Source organism: Phalaenopsis equestris, unplaced genomic scaffold (genome assembly GCF_001263595.1).
Source record: "Phalaenopsis equestris unplaced genomic scaffold, ASM126359v1 Scaffold000540, whole genome shotgun sequence".
NCBI lineage: Eukaryota > Viridiplantae > Streptophyta > Magnoliopsida > Asparagales > Orchidaceae > Phalaenopsis > Phalaenopsis equestris.
Genome location: NW_018164980.1, coordinates 1,685,643 through 1,707,743, shown reverse-complemented (window position 1 = coordinate 1,707,743; position 22,101 = coordinate 1,685,643). Strand labels below are relative to the sequence as shown.

The 22,101-nt window shown below is 36.8% G+C and overlaps 1 protein-coding gene across 1 annotated transcript in view; it reads right to left on the bottom strand.

Moving 5' to 3' along the window:
- The window catches only part of LOC110028968, a 52,605-nt gene extending 32,293 nt beyond the window's left edge, over window positions 1–20,312 (bottom strand). Inside the window, exons 1-16 of the mRNA XM_020731051.1 lie at window positions 20,145–20,312; window positions 19,874–19,976; window positions 19,221–19,757; window positions 16,574–16,761; window positions 16,400–16,474; window positions 16,161–16,295; window positions 9,931–10,046; window positions 9,448–9,750; window positions 9,274–9,361; window positions 9,092–9,197; window positions 8,902–9,015; window positions 8,618–8,781; window positions 8,410–8,530; window positions 7,918–8,142; window positions 7,634–7,836; window positions 664–670 (exon numbers count right to left, since the gene is read on the bottom strand). Of these exons, the coding sequence (XP_020586710.1) occupies window positions 664–670; window positions 7,634–7,836; window positions 7,918–8,142; window positions 8,410–8,530; window positions 8,618–8,781; window positions 8,902–9,015; window positions 9,092–9,197; window positions 9,274–9,361; window positions 9,448–9,750; window positions 9,931–10,046; window positions 16,161–16,295; window positions 16,400–16,474; window positions 16,574–16,761; window positions 19,221–19,757; window positions 19,874–19,921 (2,430 nt within the window). The 5' untranslated portion in view covers window positions 19,922–19,976; window positions 20,145–20,312. The remainder of the gene's footprint in view (window positions 1–663; window positions 671–7,633; window positions 7,837–7,917; window positions 8,143–8,409; window positions 8,531–8,617; window positions 8,782–8,901; window positions 9,016–9,091; window positions 9,198–9,273; window positions 9,362–9,447; window positions 9,751–9,930; window positions 10,047–16,160; window positions 16,296–16,399; window positions 16,475–16,573; window positions 16,762–19,220; window positions 19,758–19,873; window positions 19,977–20,144) is intronic.
- Window positions 20,313–22,101: the final 1,789 nt, after the last annotated feature.

The following is a 22,101-nucleotide window of genomic DNA, read 5'->3' as shown; positions in this document are numbered from 1 at the left end:
AGACTTCGTTGGCTTCGCCTTCTGTGAGCAGGGAGCGCGTCTTTTTTTTCTTTGGCCCGATTCGAGTGTCGTGGGTCGATGGTGTGATCTCATTTCTCTTCTCCACTCTTCTCTGCCTATAAACATAGTTTCTTTTAGAATTTTGGGGTTGTTGAAATTTTACAAAAAAAAAGAAGAGTAGAAGTTTTAGCTGTGAGGAGATTGGAAAGGGGATTTCTGGGGATTTCTGTGAGAGCTTTGTGAGAGCTTTTCCTTGAGGTGAATTCTGGTGTTGCAGTGCTTTACTTTGGCATTAAGGAGGTACCTCTTCTTTCCTTTTTTTTTTTTGGTGCCCTGTTTCATCTGCCTTCCTCTCGGTTTTCTCTCTGCCGAGTCTTTGAGCTTGGCTCTGCTGGATGATACAACATGTTAGTTCTCTTTACTTTCATATATTTTGAGGCATTCACTTTAAAAGCATGTGAAAGATGAAATGTGAGCATGTTTCAAGGGTGATATTCGATTAATTGCTTAGGACGATGCAAGCATAACATGATCTAAGTATTCTTGTTTTCTCCTATTAGCTTGAGATGAAATCGTAGCATATTCCTATTACTTTGAACAGGAGGGTTGAAACGTGACTTGAAATAATTTTAGCTCCTCTTGCAAGCATGTTGGGATATGTACTAAGAAGCTTTTCAATTACTTTCATTTAGCATGAAATATTGGAGAGGTTATTTGGCCTTTCATGAATGATAGGGAGTGCATTTTACTGTTTTATGCATGTTTGGGGGCTCGGTTTTGGCTCCCTGTGACTTTCCCTGGCTTAAAATGCATGCTATGAGAAAATCCATTTAATTTGGAAAGTGTTGTAGCTTATTCTGAGGGCTTGGTTTAGCTCCTCGTGAAGTTCCTCCCCTGTTCAAATATTTGTTGGAATAATTTTATGTTTGGAATGTTTAGACATGCAGGTTGTTCCTTAGGCTTGAAATGGCTAGAGCTTTAATGTTGCTGGGCTCGGTTTTGGCTTGATTTGGAGTCTCGGTTTTGGGCTTGAAATGGTAAGATCTTTAATGTTGTAGGGCTCGGTTTTTTTTGTCCCTATTGGGCTCGGTTTTGGCTGGATTTAGAGTCACGGTTTTGGGTTTGAAATGGTTGGATCTTTAATGTTTCATGGGAGTCTGGATTTTAATATTGTTGGGCTCGGTTTTGGGCCTTGAATGGCTCGGCTTTGGGCTTTTGTTGGTGCTCGGTTTTCATTTCAGGAGTACGGGATGTTGATTTTTCTGGAGACTTGAGTCTTGACTTTTATTGAGGTGTTAAAGCTCTTTTTCTAGCTTTAAGAGCTCTCGTGTTTGGCCTCTGCTGGACTCGGTTTGGCTCTAGTTGGGGGCTGTGTTTGCTTTGTTTGGCCTCTGCTGGACTCGGTTTGGCTCTAGTTGGGGGGTCGTGTTTGCTTTGCCTGGCCCTTACTCGAGAGGTGGTTTGGAGGTGGTTGGCTGGCTTTGGTTCCTATCCCTACCCGTGAGACCCATTGGAGTTTCTTGAGTTTAATTCCCCCCTCTTGTTGAGTTTAAATCACTTGAATGTTGGTGGATGGATCAAACTTGTTACTTTGAGAGATTGGTGATGTTTTGTACTCTCCTATGTATATCAAAACTTGTAGAGAATTGATTTCGGTTTGCCCCGGCCGTGAGCCTCACTTGTTGTTCATTGGGTTTGCCCCGGCCGTGAGCTTCCTCCCCTTTTGTGTCTCGGGTTTGCCTTGGTCGTGAGTCTTACCAGTTGTTCATCTCTTTGTAGTGATCCCGATCGTGAGCATTTATTCGATTTTGTGGGAAGATTTTTATGCTTATTTGATATGTGAGTTTATGGATTAATTCGGAAGTCGGAAGATTTTGATATCAACTTTGAGATTTTGGGAAGATTTGCAAGTTTTATTTGGGAGAGCATTTGATTGATTTGATTAATCCTACGTCTTTGGGGTCTAAGAAAATTAACGCGAGTTTGCCCTTTATGTTTGTTAGGAAAGACCTTGGGCCTTACTTTTCCAGGTCTTTTCGACACGAGCTTTGAGGACTGATCTATTCTCCTTTTTTGTGTTTTAGATGGATCAGTGTCTCTTCTCTCTCACCCCTTTTTTGTTCTTTTCTTTCCTTGCTTCTTGGTTCGGTTTTTCGATGCTTATGCCCGATGCATAAGTGTCCACGTATAGCCTTTTACCATACGTGAAACCATCAAGGAAGGTGGCAAGTAGTCTTTTTGGGGCTTACGGTGGTGATGATAAAGGCACACCGAAAATAGAGCAGAAAGAAAAATAGGGAAGAAAGTTTTCCTATCCTATAACATCAAGATCCAGGTATTTGATGAAAAATAGGATAACGTTATCCTTCACCGACATAAGTTTAGCGGTAGTCAGCTCGCGGTAGTCAGCTCCAACCTCCTCAGGTTGTTGGCAGTCCTATGTCTGACAGCGTAATCGACTCGTGGACAACAAAAATTTATTAAAAAAAAGATAAGTTTTGATAAAGCATTTTCAAACAAAAACATACTTTTCTACGAAACAAAAATTGATAACTCTTCTTTGCATGTTTAAAATATGTGTGCATGTTTAAAACATAAAACGTATTTTAAAATTGGTTGTCCACCTGACGAATACCTGTTTAGGTTGAGAAATAGCCCTCTAAGTGAGGTTCAAGACACTTCTAGACGAGTGGCGGGTTCTATACATTCGGGTGACCGAGTAGCCTTCGCGGACCCTCGAGTATAAATATATATTCGAGCCTAGCCCCATACGATTGCTTGCGGTCCCCCTCACCCAAACTTTTTTTTTGTTTTATCGAAGCTTTGGGACAGGGCACTATACTTAAGGAACATCGGATCTTACGGGCGTACAGGTTTGGTTTACATTTTTCAGTACTTTATTTTTCTGTTTCTACCTGCTACTGTACTGTATAAGCATGTCATATTATTCCAATTTTCTACATGCTACTGCTCTTCCTATACAGCATGATTATGTCATTTCTGTTTCTACCTGCTACTGTACTGTACAGCATGTTATATTATTCTCGTTGCTACCTGCCACCGTACTGTATAGCATGTTATACTACTCATATTGCTACTTGCTATTGTTTCATATGCATCCTATTGTTTGCCCTGTACTGCACATTTTATATTATATAGCTTTAAGCACGTTTCCTTTTTATATAGGATGTTTAGAGGACTACAACCATAGGGTCGTTTGATTTGACACTATAACTGGACACTCTAGAAAACTTAAACTCGTCATGGCAAGGAGCTTGGAGCTAGCGCGGTGGGCAGCACGACCATCTTCAACAGCAAAATCATTTCTTTCTTAGAAATTAAACAACGATTCATAGGATTTCGAGGTTGTTTGCTTAGCGCAACATAAATCTTCCTTCTTTAGGCATTTGTATAGCTCTGCTGGACGATTTAAGTCTTAACTCGTTCTAGGTTCCGAGGTTGTCGTCCGATACGACGTAAACCCTCATATCTTCCAGGCGATTTGTGTGACTATGTCACGCAAATATAAGCCCTAATTAAATAAAATTGACAGAATTAAATACTTTAATAATTTCTTCTCAAAACTGGAGCCAAATCATAGGATAGACTGGGAAGTCACTGAGGTTCTCCTTTGGATCTGTGGCCTCCCCTAGTTTCTCTTCATTTGGATTTCTCAACATTGTTCCAGGTTCGAGCATTTCCCCTTTCACACCTCTTCGTCCGATTTCGTTGAAAAGTCTTATCCTTTTGACTTCTTTGAAGATAGTATTCCCTGATTTTTATCGAGAGTTTTCTTAGGTGACTTCGGTCATTTAAGATGTAATTAACTATAGGGGTTTGCCCTTATAGGAAGCTTTTCCGAACCCAGCTTAAAATAAACCCTATTTAATCATTAGTATTAAATAGGGAAACTTGTCGGCAAATAAAACGGTTTCGCAGACCCAAACGGATGCATATGTTTTCCTAGTTTATTTGATTGAATCTTATCCTCAAGTCTTGTGTTTATCCCTCGGGATAGATATAAGATTTGAGGTAGAGCGCTCTTTCATTTAAACTGTGAAAAATATGAGGTCAATTTGATTTCATATTTTTTAAAATTATATATATATATATATATATATATGTGTGTGTGTGTGTGTGTGTGTGTGTGTGTGTGTGTGTGTGTGTGTGTGTGTGTGTGTGTGTGTGTGTGTGTGTGTGTGTGTGTGTGTGTGTGTGTGTAAATTAAACGTCCTTCCGAGCGGGGAATGAAATTTCAATTCCGGTGACCGACAGCTTCTTACGGGCAACACCCCACGACTCTTTAGTGCCAACAGAATCCAAATGAATTTTTTGGTTGGTTTGAAGCTATTGAATGGATCTTCGAGTATAAAGATGTGTTAGAGGATAAGCAAGTCAAATTAGCTGCATTAAGTTGAAGAAGAGTACCTCCTTGTGGTGGAAGAACTTACAGAGACAGAAGAAAAAAAGAATATATTGATAAGATTATCAAGTAGGAGCAGATGAAGAAAGTCATGCAAAAGAAATATCTTCCACTTCATTACCGTCAGGACATGTTTCTGAAGCTCCACAATCTACAGCAGCAAGACCTTTCTGTGGAGAAGTTCACAGCCCAGTTCAACCACTTATAGATGAAATGCGAGCTGAACAAGTCGGAGGAGCGCATCTTGGGGGCCTGAAGCACACAATTAGTAATATGATAAAATTGCAACCTTATTGGTCACTTGGGGACATTCAGACCTTCGCACTGAAAGTGGAAAGATAGGAAAAACAAAGCAGGCGGCCACAACTAATCAGGCAACCACCATCAATCAGGCAGCCACCCACAGTTGGAAACACCAACAAGAGCACACCTCAAGGAGCTAAGAAAATTAGCTCAGATAAGGATAAGCCATCCCCAGTGAGAAAAAGCCTGTGAAGAACACGCCTTCTACAGTCCCCATTCGAAAACTTTTTAAACGTCACAGATTTGGGCACATTGTCTCCAGCTGCCTGACGAGTTGAGTCTTGTCTTTTACCAAGCAGTGCGCCGTCGAGGTTAGCAATGAAAAGCTGAGGAAGTATACCAATCTGCCAGTAGACAAAGGAGTAGCACTTGTGGTTCGACGGATCCTACAGGCTGAGCATATGAGAGAGATGCAATGATTTCGCTACAACATATTATACACCCACTGCACGGTGAACAGAAAAGTATGTAGTCTCATCATCGATGAAAAGAATAGTAAGAATGTGGCATCTATGCAAATGCTAGAAAAGTTGGGTCTCATGAATCAAAAGCACTCCAAGTCATAGTTCATAACGTGGTTGAAGGAGAACAAAGTCAGCATAGACCAAAGGTGTCTAGTGAAATTTTCGATCGGAAGCTAGCTATATAATCAAGTGTAGTGTGTTGTGGTCCCTATCGATGCCTCACTTTTTTTAGAGAGGTTGTGACAGTTTGATTGGAGAACTCAACACGACGGATTCAGGAAAACATATTCCTTCACCAAGGATGGGATGTGCGTCATCCTACTTCCTTCGACGAAGTCCAAGATCACAAGAGCCCTTGCCAGCAGAGCCGTACGGTGGGACCAGTTTTGGTGTCAACGAGGGAAGATGGAATTGAGAAACCAGCACCAAATACAGGATAGACATGATAGAGAGCATTTATGGATATCACGGTCGACATCTCACCACCATGGCCACCACCGAGCAGAGAGAGTAAAGCTACTCTCACTTCAAATTGGGTTGAGCATATCGTGGATTACTTCAATAGTATTCAACAGTATGGGCGATATACACAGGCTCGATTCAGTTCGGTAGTGGGACCACAAGAAAGCGGATCGATATTAATGCGTGCTCAACGGTGGAGAAAGTTCTTTCGATTTTTTGGGACATAATGCAACAGGCAATGGGATTCAAGTGTTATTAAAATTAAAGATAGAACCAAAAGCTTTGAAGAATGAAGTCAAAGCTTCCCCAATCCCGAGAGACCGAAGCAAGGCTGGGGGCCAACTAATTGAACCCAACTGGCAGAATGAGCATACGAACCGATTAGAGGGGGACCGTTCCAGGTCCCTACGGAACCAAGCGGCATTTAGAAGGGGCGAACATAGCCGTCCTCCCCTTTATTTTTGTGTTCCCCGCCTGGCCCCTTTTCTTTTTTATTTCCCGCTTGATGGGGTTTGATTATATGCTTGTTGGAATTAGGGGTTTTTTTTTTTGTGAGTTTCTCTTTCAGATTTTTACATGAAGTCTTTTTCCCCTTGCTAGGGTTGCAACGATGGGTGGTGCTCCGACTGTATCCTGCTGCGAGGTGTTGTATACTTTCTGAATTCCTCCCTCCTCTCTTCCCATATCTCCTTTACACGTTGGCCTACCCCTGCAATCCATTGTTTACCCTTGTCATCCCTTTCCCTATCGCACGCCTGCTACCCCAACTTTTCAGCTGCCCAACCTACACCCTGAAGTGCCTCCAGCCCTCCTACCACTTTTCCCCACTGTCGTGGCGCTTCCCTAAAACCCTCAGCTATTGTCGCCGCCTCCTTTTCCTTTTCTGAGATTATCGTCAGCCATTTCCCCTACCACTACTACTCCCAACCACCCCACCGACTCTGGTCTTCTCTTACGCCCTAGTCAGAGATTAATGTTTGTTACTATTTAATTTCAGTTTTGAGTAGTGTTTGTAACCCTAATCATTTGCTTAATAAAAGTTGCTTCTGTTACCACTGGTTTGATTAGTTTTGGTATCACTTTATTTCACATAGTACTAGTTTCTTTATGAACCTCTCAAATCTTCAGATTTTAAAATTTGCTTATAAAAATAATTTGATTTATGTCTTTTAAGTGCATCCATTCAATTCCATTATAATATTTCATTGTATTTTTCATCTTCTAACTCTTCATCTTAAAATCTAAACATAATAATTGATGTTGGGTACTCAAACAAATTAGAAGAGATAAAATGCTTATAATATTTTTCCATGGAGTAAAGTGTCAGAATAGTCCCTTAATTATTTACACGGGATCATTTTAATCCCAAATTTTATGAAGTGTCAACTTAATCTCGGACCCCTTAAATTGGAAAAAAATATTACATCCGACTCCGGATGTGCGGACAACGGTCCAGATGCAGCCGAGGAGGGGAGGAATCTAACCTCCGCCCTCCTCGCTGCATCCAGTTTGTTGTACGCACATCTGGAGTCCGGATGTAATATTTTTTCCTAAAATTGGGGTTCAAATAATCCTCTATTGGGACTATTTCAGCCCATATTAAAAGATTCTGAGAATCAAGTTAATATTTTTATAGATTTTGGGACTAAAAATGACTGCTTGAAAAAAGAAGTGGGACTATTTTGGCACTTATCTTACTTTCCATCCATAAAGAGCTACAACATTTTTAGGATAGTATAGGCACTTAGAATCACAATCTAAGATTTTCATAAATTGGCCTTGAAAGCTGTTAATCTTTTGTGCAAAAGAAAAACAGCAAGAGGTTGTTGATTCTGTATTAAAATATATAAAATGGTCAAACTGCAAAAGAGTGATAAAATCTAGTCATTACAATTATGAATGTATATAAAAGGGTCCAAAAAGAAAAAAGAAAATTATAGAACAAATTGTTGGAGTTTGAGGAAGTTAGAAAAATACCAACCTAGGAAGCACATGTTGGTCATGGATCTCAATATCTGTAAATATTTCATTCCTTACATTTAAGCATACATTTTTCATCTTTTCATAGGCAGTAGTTAGAGTGAGAGCTTCAGTGGTAGTTCCACCGCTAGTGCCTGCAGTACTGCTTCCAATAAATTCATCAGTTTCAGATAGTTGCCTCCTTGATCGCTTCTTGGCAGCAACCTGCATAAATAGTACCGTCTTGCAAAATATTCCAATTACAGAAGGACCCAATAAATAGATTCTTGTCGTGAAATACGTCACCTGAAAATAGCTGGATAGCTTTAATTGTGCCTCTGGCGATAATATATCATGTAAAAGCTTGTATAGATTTACAGCAGGCACCAAAGCTGCAGCTGGTATACCAGCAGAAGGCCGGAAAACTTCCACTATTCCAGAAGGAGACGACTCATCCAGTGACTTGTAATTTTCAAAAACCATTGCCAAAATTACCTCAATTTGCTCCTCAACTTCTCCAAGAATACGGTTCTGTTTAATCCCATAACAACAGAAAAAAGCTTTGGCAATATCCATTAAAGAATCAAACAGAACAAAGGAAAATCTTTTCATGAGAAAGCATGTAGAATTTAGAAAAAAAAGAATAAATCATAAGATATAGCAAGATTTTCATTAAGAATTGTCACGCTTTTTTGTAATATCATCAGATTAGACAGTTCAAAATAGAACTCTCAAGAAGAATTGGGCAAAAAAGCAGAGATGAAAAAAAAAATGTTTATCGTTTGCGTTGGTAAGTACCTCTTGATGACTCAAAGCTTTGGTACCACCATTCTTCAAAAGTACAGGTGCAAGAAGATCATGAACCAATGATAGGCAGTCTGCCGTAGGAGTCGCTACATCCATGATGTATGACAGATATCTTGCAGACATTTTAGAAACTACAAAGGTTAATACTATAAATAGTAAAGATTAGAAAGAAGAATAACATTGAAAACTTGTAAAATACCTTAATCTCGTGTATGCGTCTGAAACACCATAGTAAGAAGCAAATTCCGTAAGTAACCATTTCCACGGTCCATGCAAAAGTAGATTGCGTTGCTGAAAACGTTGCACTTTCATTGAAACTTCCAAAACGATGTCATATGCCACGGTTTCCGCAACAGATCCACACTGCAAATCCGAAAGATTTTACATAGATGTGTTAATTACACTATCAGTATGAAGCCTGAAGGTGTGTTCACAAAAGATCCAATTTTGTTGGAACAAGTGACTTTTATGATAAGCATATACCTTCAGAGAACTATTTTCATCTGTAGTGGTTGAGTAATTTACATAAAGTTGTATGTGTCCAACAAGTTCATGTTCCGGTTCTTTAAAAATTGACCACCACCGAACTTTATTGCTCTAAGGAATTAAAGGTTATAACTGTAATAAGCAAGTATAAAATTCAGAAACAGTGAAAAAAATACCAGCTTCATACCACATCCTCTGCAATGATTGCCAGTTGAACAACAACCCGTCCAAGATACTTCCCTTTAGAATCATGAACTTCAACAATGAGATCATCCCCCATACTGTCAGGGAAGCTGAAAACAATCTAAAATATTAGTCTATTCAATTAGAATATTAAAACCTGTAAGATACCCCAAAAATTATACATACAAAACATGTGTTTCACCAGAACCAACTTGCATTCTAACCCTGTCCTCTTCAGCTAAGCTTTTCAGTTTCAAAAAACAAGAATATGATTCTGCAAAAAAAAAAAAAAAAGAGGAAAAGATTCGGTATAATCATGCAAAAAAACCAAAAATAAAATTGCAGAAAATAATTATGTACCTGTTACAGCTTCAAAGGCAGGAGCACTGCGGAGAGAGCTCACCCCAGTTTTTAGGATAGCAGAAACCTGCTTTATGTATTGAGTGCTAGCTTGCATATAGGCCAGACTGTGCTTGGAAAAAGAGCTACCAGCAGCTAAACGAGGTAAAACTCGAACTTTTCGAAGGGACTCCCATCCCGACGATAAAGTTGACTGAAAGTTCAACATGCGATAACGAAATGATTCCAGCTTCACCGTTTGACTCCTCAACGATATATAATTGCAGCCGGAAGGTCTATCGAGAGTCATTCTAACCTTACGGGCTTCCACATAAAAACGAAGGTCAGCATGTAGAACAAAGGTGTAAGAAATAAAAATTATTCAAGATAAAATTTTGATGAAGATTATCAAACAATAAACATGAATAAGTAAGGTATGGGAAATCAATAATCTGCAAAGCTTTTGAAAATCTCAAATTGTGAAATTAGAAAACAAGTACATACCTTGAACTTTCATCTTCCCAATAACTTTCTTTGGTTTGACTGCAGCTCCATCAAGGTGTTCTGAAGAACGTTTTTGAAGGAGTTCCTCCTCTGATTGTAACAATACGTACTGCAGACTACGTAATTTTGGGAAGAGAAAAAAATTAGCTGTGAAACAAGCAGGGATCCGTCACAAATAAAATATATATGGTGCTGTGTTGTTCAAAATTTTACTTAAGCCAACCTATGTCCTTCATTGCTACCATCCATCACCTAATCAATGAGAAGTGTTAGCCGGGACAAAATTTTACTTGGAGAAAAAACTACTTGGTTGCCACTTCCCTTATATTTCTTATTTCTTTTGTATTGATTCAAAGCTTCAGACTAAGGCAACTGTGGGAAAATTCCGACGGAAAATTCCGACGCTCCACTAACTTTGCTTATTTTTTATTTTGTTGAAAGAGTTTTGTGGGTCAAATTTTCAGGAGTCGGATGGAATAGTAGATAAGACACTACCCAAAGATTTTGCCCTCGTTTTGCGTTGACTTTTTGATCTGGGATATGAGGCTTCCCATAGACCCACGCCCCTATAGTTAATTATTTCTCCTAATAACAGGAGAGATTTCAATTAATACTGCTCATATATAATTCAATATTTAACAAATAGTAGCAGCAGACATACAATTTAAATTGTAAAATCTATCACTCTGGTCTCGTCGTTCGGAGTCATCGTTGTCTCTGATCTACTTCTCATAAGAGAAAGTCGACTCAACCCGACTGAAGAATCCTCATCAACAACCATGGGTTGCGTCATCAAAATGAACCTTATAGATTTGGGTTGAATGTTTGTCTAAAGAGACAAATTTAAGCCTACTTTAGCCGACATAAAATTTTTTGTCAATCAATTGTACCCTTACGGTTTATAAGTAAAATTGTAGAAATTCGTTGTTAAACACACGAGATGCGACCATGACCGTAATATAAACCACCTAATCAAAGGGCTCTGGTCATGACCGCTACTTTTTAGAATCATTTGGCAACAAAATCACACGAACAGAGGACTTAGGCTAAGTTTTTACTGGCGTGCAATTTTTTTTATTATGAATATAGGGATACATTTGATATGATATTCACTTTTTATGAGTTGAAGTCAATTAGAAGTTTGTCACCATCGATAAACTATTGTGAAGGATGAATGTGATTTGCTTTAAACTTTTATATGATAAATTTTAACTTAGAGTATTAGTTTAAAAAAACTAAAATTGAATGATGATTCAAAATTAATCTTTCCGGTTGAAATTTTTAATCAACAGTACCATCATCGAAGAAAGTTTATTTTGAATTCATCAATTTTGATGTTTTTTTAAGAAATTATTCCTGTCGACTCCGGTTCTAACAAAGACTATACTACGAGATTTAAACTTATAAATTCTTATCTTATGATTTGGACATTTATTATTAAATTTATTAAACCCGTCAAATGCAATCCTTACAAGGAGTAGTATCAAACTAATAGAGTTGGACTTTCAACCCTGTCCTATAAACAATACAACTCGATTGTGAGCTTACATAACTTAATTATTTTGAGTTGATTTAAACATAGAGATTTTATAATTTTTAAAATAGGTTAGACACTTTGAAATGAAATTTTGAAACTTTTCAAAAATAGGAGCGACTTGCGTCAAAATACTTTATTTAATCAGTGTGGCATTCTCAGGCCGTTCAATTTAAAAAAATTTGTTTATTTCTATGTAGCACATGCGGGTTTTGAATTTCATGTATTTGAGCTATTATAACTGGAGCATCATATATCTTAAGTTAAATCTAAGATTGTTTTAAATGATATTTGTAAAAATTGAAGTTACATAAATTTGCCTCATTTAAATATATACATTGAAACATATAAATGTTCAGTTTAATCTTCTGAAAACCATTTTCTATTCACTTACAAGTTAGAATTGTGAATCCGGTGACGAACGTGTTTTAAGTCAAGGCATTTCAATGTCAATTTAAGCTTAGCCTATTGAATTTTGATATTCAAATCTTAGATTAAGCTAAGCCCCAAATGTATTAAATTATTTTTTAAACCACAAATATTTAACATTTGGGTTAATATTAATAAATTCATATGACTCAAATCTAAGTGTTTAAATTTGAAAAGCCCAATTTTGGAATTAATTTTAAACCCAATGCTCAAAATTTTGAAAATCTTAATTTTGGGTTAAATTTCAACCATTAAAACCTAAGTTCAAAATTTCTCATTGATTTTGCTTTTAAACCCTGGGATTTCAAGTTTGAAAGAACAAAATTTTAAATTATTTTTTAAAACCCAAAGAGCTTCAATTTTAAAACCCCAAATTTTGACATCGTTTTAAAAATCTAATTGCCTGTATTTTCAAGCCCCAAATTTTCAAATATTTTAAAATTCAAATGATCTATATTTTAAAATTATTTTATAAATCTGAAAGTCCAAGGTTCTAAGTTATTTATAAATTCAAATCACCCGAAAATTTGGCAGTCTCCTGACGTCAACAATTATTAAAAGGTATAAGGAGATGTCAGTGTTTTCAACTATCTTAAAAGACTCAGTGGTCAGTATTGTGAGACACTACAACCAGTGAGCAAAAATATGTATTCAATATGTGGTTTTAAAAGATGCAATAGACCTTCGTGTACTAGCAAAAAGCATCAAATCGAAGGCAAGCATTTCCCTAAATTGTGCTTTACCTTTTCTGAACGACACTTAATTCTCAAGGATGGGTACTCATGTTTCCCAAGAAGGTTGCTTAAAAACCACTAATTTAAAAAAAATTTCCAAACGAGTTTGCAATTTCCTCGAATGGTATTTAATTCCTAAGGACGGACATTCACGCTTCCTTAAATAGATATTTTAAAAAAATTGTCCTGTTGCCCCATTTTTATACAATTTCGAGCAAGATCAGCGATGAAGATCAGTGGTAAGCGGCAAGACGACGAACACTAAAATAAAGGGTTTTTTTTCTAAATCCCTCATTTTACATACCACCGCTTCGAAACAATAATATTACGCGTAGAGGACACTGCTACGACAGTGTTGAGAGCAGTGGCCACAGAGATCGTGGAGAGATGTAGACATGGACAGCGAGAAAGGACGTGTGAGGATAAGGGAGGTCTATGGCAGTGCCGAGGGCCGAAGAAGAGAAGAGTGCGACAGACCAACAGCGTCAAGATGTGACCAGAGGGGGAAGGCAGCATCTTCACAGAAGCCGTTGGACTTGGCGGAGGAGAAGGAAAAGTAAAGGAGAAAATCGAGATCATGAAGGCAGGATTCGAGAAGAGGGTCTTCAAGAAAGAGGGATTCCAAGTTGGATAAAAAGTGGGCGAGTTGATTCGCCTCAGAAGTCACGGCAAAAGAATCATGTTTCCGGCAACCCCGAGCACTAGACCTACGCCGTCGTAACAGTATCCTCTACGCGTAATATTACTGTTTGGGAGTCTTGATATGTAAAATAGGGTGTTTAGGGACCCCAGTATGTAAAAACCTCTAAAATAAAAGTACAAGACAGATTTTCTTTATACAATACACAAGATAAAGCACAAATAAGAAAGAAATGTTTGGTTTAGTTGATTGTGTCTCAGATAAGTGACTATAAGTGTTAGGGTTCAATTTTGCTACCAACAGAGAGTGAGAAAAGGATCAGGGCAAGGATTGAGCAGCCTCAGTTTCAGGTTAGGGCAGAAGGGGCAACTCGGTTCGAGTTTGGGTGATTGGACTCAAACGAAATAAAGGGGAAAGGGCCTATGGCCTTGATTTAGTGTAGAAAGGATTGCATAGGGGATAAGCTGCTTGGAAGCAAGGAAGGCAGCAGGATGGAGTATGTGTGAGGCAAGGTAGGGAGTGATGACGGAGGAATTGGAAATTTGGGAGCTCCTGTGCATCGCGATCCCATTGTTGATTTCCTGGCTAGCCCTAGATACAGAATTGCATCGTGAGGGTTGAGGCTTACGAAACGGGAGACGAAGCAGGGATAGGTTCGGTGGCGGGGTTTCGGATGCAGGAATAGAAAGATGGGAGTTGCGGCTTGAAAGGGAAGGAAGGGAGGACTAGAGTGTAGCTTCCGTTGAAAATCAAGAGAAAGAGTGAAGTTAAGAGGTCTTCGTACATTGCAAGCATGCATTGCTTTCCCAACTTGTTATGGTTGCAACTATATCACGAAGGTTGGCGGACTTGGGGAGTTGTGCAAACAAGATGAACAGGAATGATTTGGATTTCGAATTTTCTATATGCAAACAAAGAAATAATGAAACAGAGGGAATGGTAGAGGCTTATGTTGTGACTTACGGGGGTGAAGGCTTGGAAGGGAGGTAGACGTGTAGAAAGGAACACAAGGAAGGATCTGTAGTTGCAGTGAGGGCTTCTAAGGCTGGAAAGAGGCGGACGGTGTAACCTTGCATGTGGGACAGAGTCTAGAGAGGGGCGGGCAGTGCGGTTTTACATGCGGGAGAGGGGTTTCAGTGGCTTTGTGTGGTTGCAGGGAGTGGGGACTTACATTTTGTTCTTTCCAAGTGAGCGAGGGGAAGAACAGGGAAGAGTGTGTGCGCCCCTTTGTAACTAAGCATAAGCAGGAGCATTATTTGTACCCAAACAAGTAAATTTGGCCAGAGCAGGTAAGTCAAAATTTAATGAATTAATTAATTTTATTTATTTATTTTTCTCTTCTATCTCTCTCTCTTACTTTACAGTCAACAACAGCATTTGCCAATGTTCCGTTGTTTTATGTTGTGCAGCGGATAGTTTTCAAAAAAAATGACTGTTTGAAGTGCTGTGAGGACTGAATCTCTTTTGGTTGAAAAAATCAATATTTGTTTTTGTTAAAAAAAAAATTAAAGCTAATGTTACTTGATTAATTGATAAAATAGATATTACCATTGTAAAATGCATGCGAAGGTAAATCATAATTTAAAATACAGGGTATATCCAAAATGTAATGAAATTAGTTAAATGAATTATATCTTTTAAAATCCAAGACAAAATCTAATAATTCATTTTATTCTTAAGAGATTTATTTGCTGATTTCATATTCTTAAAAGTATCAAGAATTAGGAAGGTACCAAAAATATGGGATGAAAAAAAAATGTTGAGTGGTTCAGTTTAGATCATCCATACAAGAACTATTTATACAACAAAAACCATGAAAAAATGGAAGACAAACAAGCTTTTGACCAAACTAAAAGGTAGAAGAAGCTATCAACATTGATGGTCGCAATAGCATACTTAGAGTTACAATTTACCACATTAAAAGATCTAGACAAAAATCCACCAGAAACAAGACTCCACTCTAAAAATTAGGATTTTTTCGTTGAGATAAAAAGTAAATAAAGAGTCTGATATAAGTATCAAGCATTAGGAAGAAGCAAAAAATAGAATGAAAAAGATGGTTGTGTATTTCATAAGATCATCCACGCACAACTAGAACTGATTAGTGATTGGGTAAGAAAAAACTATAAAAATGTGAAACTGAAAGAATATATTCCTAAAACCAGCCCAAAAAGGCCAAATGTAGATAAAATGCCTAAAAAGCAAACAATCATACTGAACTCATTCTTTTCTCAGAATTTTCAGCATCCTCACACATCTTATTGTAAACATAAGTTTCATGAAAAGAAATTGTCAACTAAGGTTTGTTTTGGTTTAGTGTTATCCAAATATCAGTGTATGTAGACATTGATGCCATTTGTCAAATATTGCATTTTGTTTCTGTGTAATTGCATTTAAAGATGTCAGCAAAGAATCGTAAATCGTGAAATATTGAGACATCCAAACTAAAAGAATGTCAGCCACTTATTGACCAAAATAAATGTCATTGAATTGGGGCTAACGATCATTTATAAAAAAAATTCTTTAAGAATATCAGCAAAGCAACAGCCGGCATCACCGAATAACATGGCATCACTTTTGTTTTATGTTTTTGTTTTTATTCTTCTTTTGTTTTTAAAAATATGTTTGGTTAGTATAATTTTTATATGTTTCTTATCTTTTGTTTTAAAAAACAAATGGAAATGCTTTTAAAAGCACTTAAAACACTTAAAAGATATTTTGAGTGTTTTTAAATATAACTAGCTCAGTCAACATTTTTTAGTTTAAATAAAAACATAAACAAAACAAAATAAAAACAAAAAATAAAAAACAAAAGGCAAAACTTATCCCAAACAGCCACTTAGATGTCTCACAACTCAGGTAGAAAGTTATCAAAATGAATAATATAACACACCTAAATGCATTTCGCAAAAGGGAACATTCATTTTCCAAGAAAATTGGAGCTTCCATGCAACCGCGTGCCCATGAATGAAGGCACAGACGAACACAAGCATCATATGCAACAACAGAATGCCAGGGCCCTAGTCCACTGAAAAAGTATCACAAAAAAAAACAAATGTATTTTAATAAAACAACATCTAAAAACTGGTAAAATTGTAAAAAGCATGAACAAACATTAAAATTAACACATACCATGCATGAAAAGTGGGAACTTTCATTGGCAAAAACTTTGATGGAGCTGAAGCCTCCATACCAACTGAACTGGAGCTGTGAGACAAAACAATGAGGGAAGAACAAATGCATGAGCAGTTTTTCTTGGTCGTCAATTTGCTGAATACATTGTAATATGGTTAAAACAGTAAAAACCTTATATTCTGATTGGTTTTTTTGCTTCCTGAATTTGCCTGTATATTAATGCCATTTTTACAAGAATGATCATTAAAACACGTCGTGCTAGGAGTATCACATGCCATTGAGCAGCTTACAGAGTCAACGGGTTGATTGATTTCATCACGAGAAAAAGGTGGCGCACTTGGGACATCAGCAGAACGCCCCTGCATGCATGGTTTAACAGTAGCTATTAAACTTCTCACGAAGCAATATCATCTAACATATATGCACACAAACGAGTTTGTAAATATTAGAATGGTACCACCATACTTTACTCACGTATAATTGCTAAATGTTTTCTTTATGAAAATATAAACTAACCATTTTTCTAATATACACTTTGGAGAAATATAATTTGACCATGTCTTTATATACACCTCCTTTCATGTATTGCCTGTGTCCCCAAATGACTAAGTTCGATAAATGACTCTTTTCATTATTTTTACTTAAACAAATAGGAAATTCCGTGTAAAGTTCAAATTTATTTCCTTACTTTGAAAATTTTATAAACCAACTCTGAGGCTCTTTCATATTTCTCAGTCATCAAAGAATGTTGGAAATATAAATTTAACTCTTGATTAATAAGCTTGAATTTTAACTGATATAAGATAAGAATTAGTTTTTTTCACTTTCTTAGACGTTAATGATGAAATCCTGTTCTGTATACCTTTATTTCTCTAACATATTAAATTGTAACTCAAATCCTGGAGCATAATAGACAATCATGAAATGCATAATTTTTTTGAAGTATTGAATTTTTGCCATTTTCTATTGGTCGGCCCTTCTTTCTTTTTTTTAAATTTATATGGAGCTTGAAGGAAAAAATATATTTTGTTGAATTAAGAAACTAATTATTAAAACTCTCAGCTTCAAGTAAATGTTGATAATTCAACATACAGTTTTAGAATTTTACTATGGTTAATATAAGAAAAAATAATGCTTCATCTCCTGTGATTTGCAGGGCATTCAACTAGCGGAGAGATTTTCCTACTAAATAAAAGTCATGCTCAGTCGCAAAAATTGTTTTTGAGGAATTTATGACCAACTATATGAGCAATTTAGATAACAACAATCAGATTGGTGCCTAGAATACAACGTTCAACTATATGCCACCTTACCTAAGAATGAAAAAAATGCCTTTAACTTTCTAAAATTTAAAATAGTGATATGAAAGATTTGGGTGGTATTAATGTCAAAATTAAAGTTTAGGTGTTAGATATGTAAATACATAGGAATTGGGTGGTAATTATGTAAAAGCCCCTAAAAACAAGTTGAGGAGGTAAATGTGGATAAATCCAACCAAAAGGTCCAAAACAGTTGAATCTAGAACAAACCTAAGGCAATACGTTACGGTGATCCAGAATCAGTAAACCACAACAATAACAACAAATTTTTATCCCACTGTGGGGTCGACTACATGAATCATTTTTCTCCATTGCGTCCTATTGAGTATCATATTTTTATTTAATTCTAGTAAATTAAGATCATTTTTTGTACAATATGCCCAAGTCTTTCTAGGTCAACCTTTTTCTTTCTTAACATGAGTCAAATCTAAAACATCTACTCACCAAATCGGATCATCAGATGGTTGACGTTTAATGTGACCAAAACATCTAAGACGACTCTATCTAATTTTGTCGGCCTATAGAGCTACACCATCCCTATCAGTGATATATTTATTTAGCATTTTGTTTTAAGTGTAAAGCCAATCATCCACCTAATCATTCTCAAGCTATACCGACCCTATCCAGATTCAGTAAACCAAAAGAACATAATCAATCAGTATTTCAGTTTTAAGATGACTGTATACTCTATAACCATTTCACGAATAAATGTGAAAATTAACCATTTTGTGAATAAAGGTTAATTATTTGGCCACGAAAAAATGATTTGAATAAAACAAAGAGTAAGTGCTTTTCCTAAATCCTAACTATAGTATTGTTTGACACAGTTACATTAATCAAGATCGGCTTATTTCATTCAAAAGTGTTTTTAGCTTTAACTTTTCTGTTCCACTAAGAACTCACTTGATAAACTACAGTGAAACAAATATCTGTATTTAACAAGTTCCAATTCAAAAACGAGAGAATTGACTCCTTTGATTACAGCAATAATAAAAGCAAAAAACTTTTATCAAAAGCTAAAAACCAAATAAGCAGTCATCAATGAGTATATAATTTTGCAAAGTAAAATAAGTAAATATTTGATTGCCTTCCTGTTTAAACAACAATTACTCATTGGTCCAAACGAATAATAAATATATTGTATTTATGTGCACTGCAGTATATTGAAATTGTGGCATTTTGCAGTCCACAAAAGAACAATTTGTAAATGGTAAGTTCCAAGGAAATTTATCAGCAGACAAAAAAATAGCATAATGGTGATCACAAAAAAAAAAATAAAATAAAATCAACCGAAAAGACAATAATAAGGTTTCTAATCAACTTGCTTTGCTTTTGCACCAGATATCCTCAACTATTTCAGTTTATTTTCTGTTCAAATATATTTTTTGCCCGCACGATGTTCTTCAAATCATCATTGGGCCGGAAGATTGATACAGAGGAAAAATTACAAAGTTCAAAATTCAAATAACAACAGTTAAAATCAGAATTAAGTCAATTACCATGGCAGCAGAAACTGCTTTTTTGTTTCGAAAATGACCTGTACTCGTGTGGTTCTCTCCAGCGTACCTTTCTCTTCCGTTCTCGCTAAAACTGGTAAATCCCCCTCTTCCCATCAGCCCATTAAAGCCCGAGCTTCCCTCTTCTTCCTCCTCCGTGTAGCCACTCATGCTCCCCTTCTTCCACTGCTGCCTCGCCGGTTGCCGCAGAGGCTCGACGGATGAGCTTAAGTCCGAATAACCATCACTATAGAAATGATGCTGACGAGAAATTCCGGAGCTTCCATTAGGAATCCCCCCACGACTAATACCATTTCGAGGTGGAGAAGAATCAGGCGAATAGGTGCCAACAAAGATTTCTTCTTCAATGTCAGATGAAACGTCCATATCCGATCCCAATTCACTGCAATCATCCACTGGCATCGTGCGCGATAGAGGCACCGCAGTGCGAGGCAGATGGCCACTGCGGAACTTTTCCGGCGGAGGAATTCCAAGCCCCCGACAGACATTTCGAATACCATGAAGGGGATCAACCCTCTGCTGCTCGTTAGATTCATAAAAACAAAATAGTTGTCATCGTTTCTTTCAAGTAACTCATCAATAAAAGAGAAAAAAATAAAATAAAACAAACGGATAGAAGAGAAGCAGACAATAACCTCGCGGACCCATCGAAGTGCGTGGGGTTCGTGTTCTTCAGCAAACATCACGGCCACCTTGAATTCCGATCATAAACCTCGAACAGAAACCCTAACACAAAATCTGCAACCCGGCTCGAAGTAAGAGGAAATTAAACAATCACAGGAAGATTCCCGGACAAGAAAGCGCAATGCACCATCAAAAAATTCACTTTCTGTACTTTGGGAAAACAAATACAGGGAAAATGAGATTCTTTGCGTGCGTAAAAAGCAAATCCAGAGGGAAGTTTACCCCTGAAAATTACGACAGTTAAGTGCTTCACAGAGCCGATGACGAATAGATCAAACAAGTAAATTTTTATGATTAAGGAGCAGCACTCTCCAGTGTTCTGCCCTAAATCCTCAAATTTATCGGACTAATGCGATATTTTCACTGAGTTTTGCAGAAAGGAGGAAGAAAGAGACTAGAGGGAGGAGAGAGAGAGAGAGAGAGAGGACTGGAGAGTAAAGAGTAGGAGACTTTCCTCTATTAATTTTCAACGTAAAAGTGCCGTGGGGAGCTACGGGAAAATGACGTGGCAGACGGAATATAACGGCAAGTTAACGTTCGAACGTTAGTGGAGGCGGTGGAAACGGGAAGCTCGTTCACGCAGAAAGCACATGGGATGGTGGGAACGTGACTCTATATCAATCAAACTACAAAAATAGCCCTTAAGTTTTCGGATATTCACGCATCCTACCTGGCGCCGCCGTGTCACCTTACTCAAGCTGTCGTCTGTGGCTCTATGCATGGGAATTAGCATGGCCATTTGCGGCCATCCCTTTTTTTTTCTCCAATTTTGCCGTAATAAATGAGAATTTTGAATTTTTATGTGTTATGAAAGTGAAAATTTGAATAATATCATTTTATTTATATAAATAATTACATACATACCCCTCAATTCTTATATATTTTCACATATAGCACTCAAATATTAATAGTACATTTGAATGTCAAAAAATTTAAAAGAAGAGAGTGATAATTTAAGTATCTCTATTTTAGAAAGCACACACGAATAAGAAAAATAGGCGTGCATAATTTTTTCACGAAAAAAAAGAAAAAAATTTAAATTGCAATGTCTTGACCAATTAAAATGATTCTCATAAGGTTACAAGTACAAAAATAGATTTTTATCCTGCAATTGGGAATGAACGCATTAATAAACCAAATATAATGTTTGTTCATACACAACATATAAAATGAGTTAGTATTTTTAACGAAGTAGTAGAGAGTAGTTGTCGCTGAGAGTTAACATCGAGTCTTTAATCCCAAAATTTGATGTGGTGGTCAATGTCATTGCAAAGCTCAATAGAGTCCAACTACGACGAGGAAGGGGTGCCCTGTGGTGGTCAATGTCAGTCGGAGAGCGGTAGTCAGCGATTGCGAAAACTGGAAATTATCGTCAAGTTTTCAATATAGAACAACACTAGAAATCAACTCCTTCTCTTTCTTTTTTTTTCCCCCTCCAAGGAAGAGAGGGGTCTATTTTTAGGCCTTAAAGGAGAGGCATTCCAATAGTTTAACGAACAATCACTCGAGGGAACAATCATGTTGATTCCCCTTGATCACAAGAGGCTATTTGTTAATATAATGGTCTTAATGATCTCGGAATTAAACAACTTAGGCTCATTGTATTTATTACATCGAGACGCTTGATTTAATTATAAGCATGTCAAATTTTTAGCGTCTAATTAACCATCCCAAGCCTCCAACGTTCTTCAATGTCTTGATCTAGGCTTAATTCGAGTTTGATTTGATCAATTTTAGTATCATTGAATTTTTCTCATCAAACCAGCCTTTTTTATTTTAAGTTTAATGAAATAAGAGCTCTGGATGATTTTTTTGATTCGAATCGAAACATAAATTTGCTAAAAAAATGTATTGAAATCCATGACAAATGCCTCAAAATTTCTATCAATTGGTAAAATTTGTTTACGACACACCAGACAATAACTTTTTAAAACTCAAATGCGCAATTTCATGCATAGGCTTATGAAATTAATGTGTTATGAATATCAAACTTTATGTATTACATATGTTAAGTCTATGAGAATTGTGAGACACTTATGTAAATTTTAAAATTGGTTTTTTTGGACAAATTCTAAAATATTATTTTGAACGAAATTATATCATCATTGTATGTGGACTGTTTGTTGAAATCTATCATAAGAAAATGGTTTCAACAAGAATTAGCGAACTCTCCTGCTGA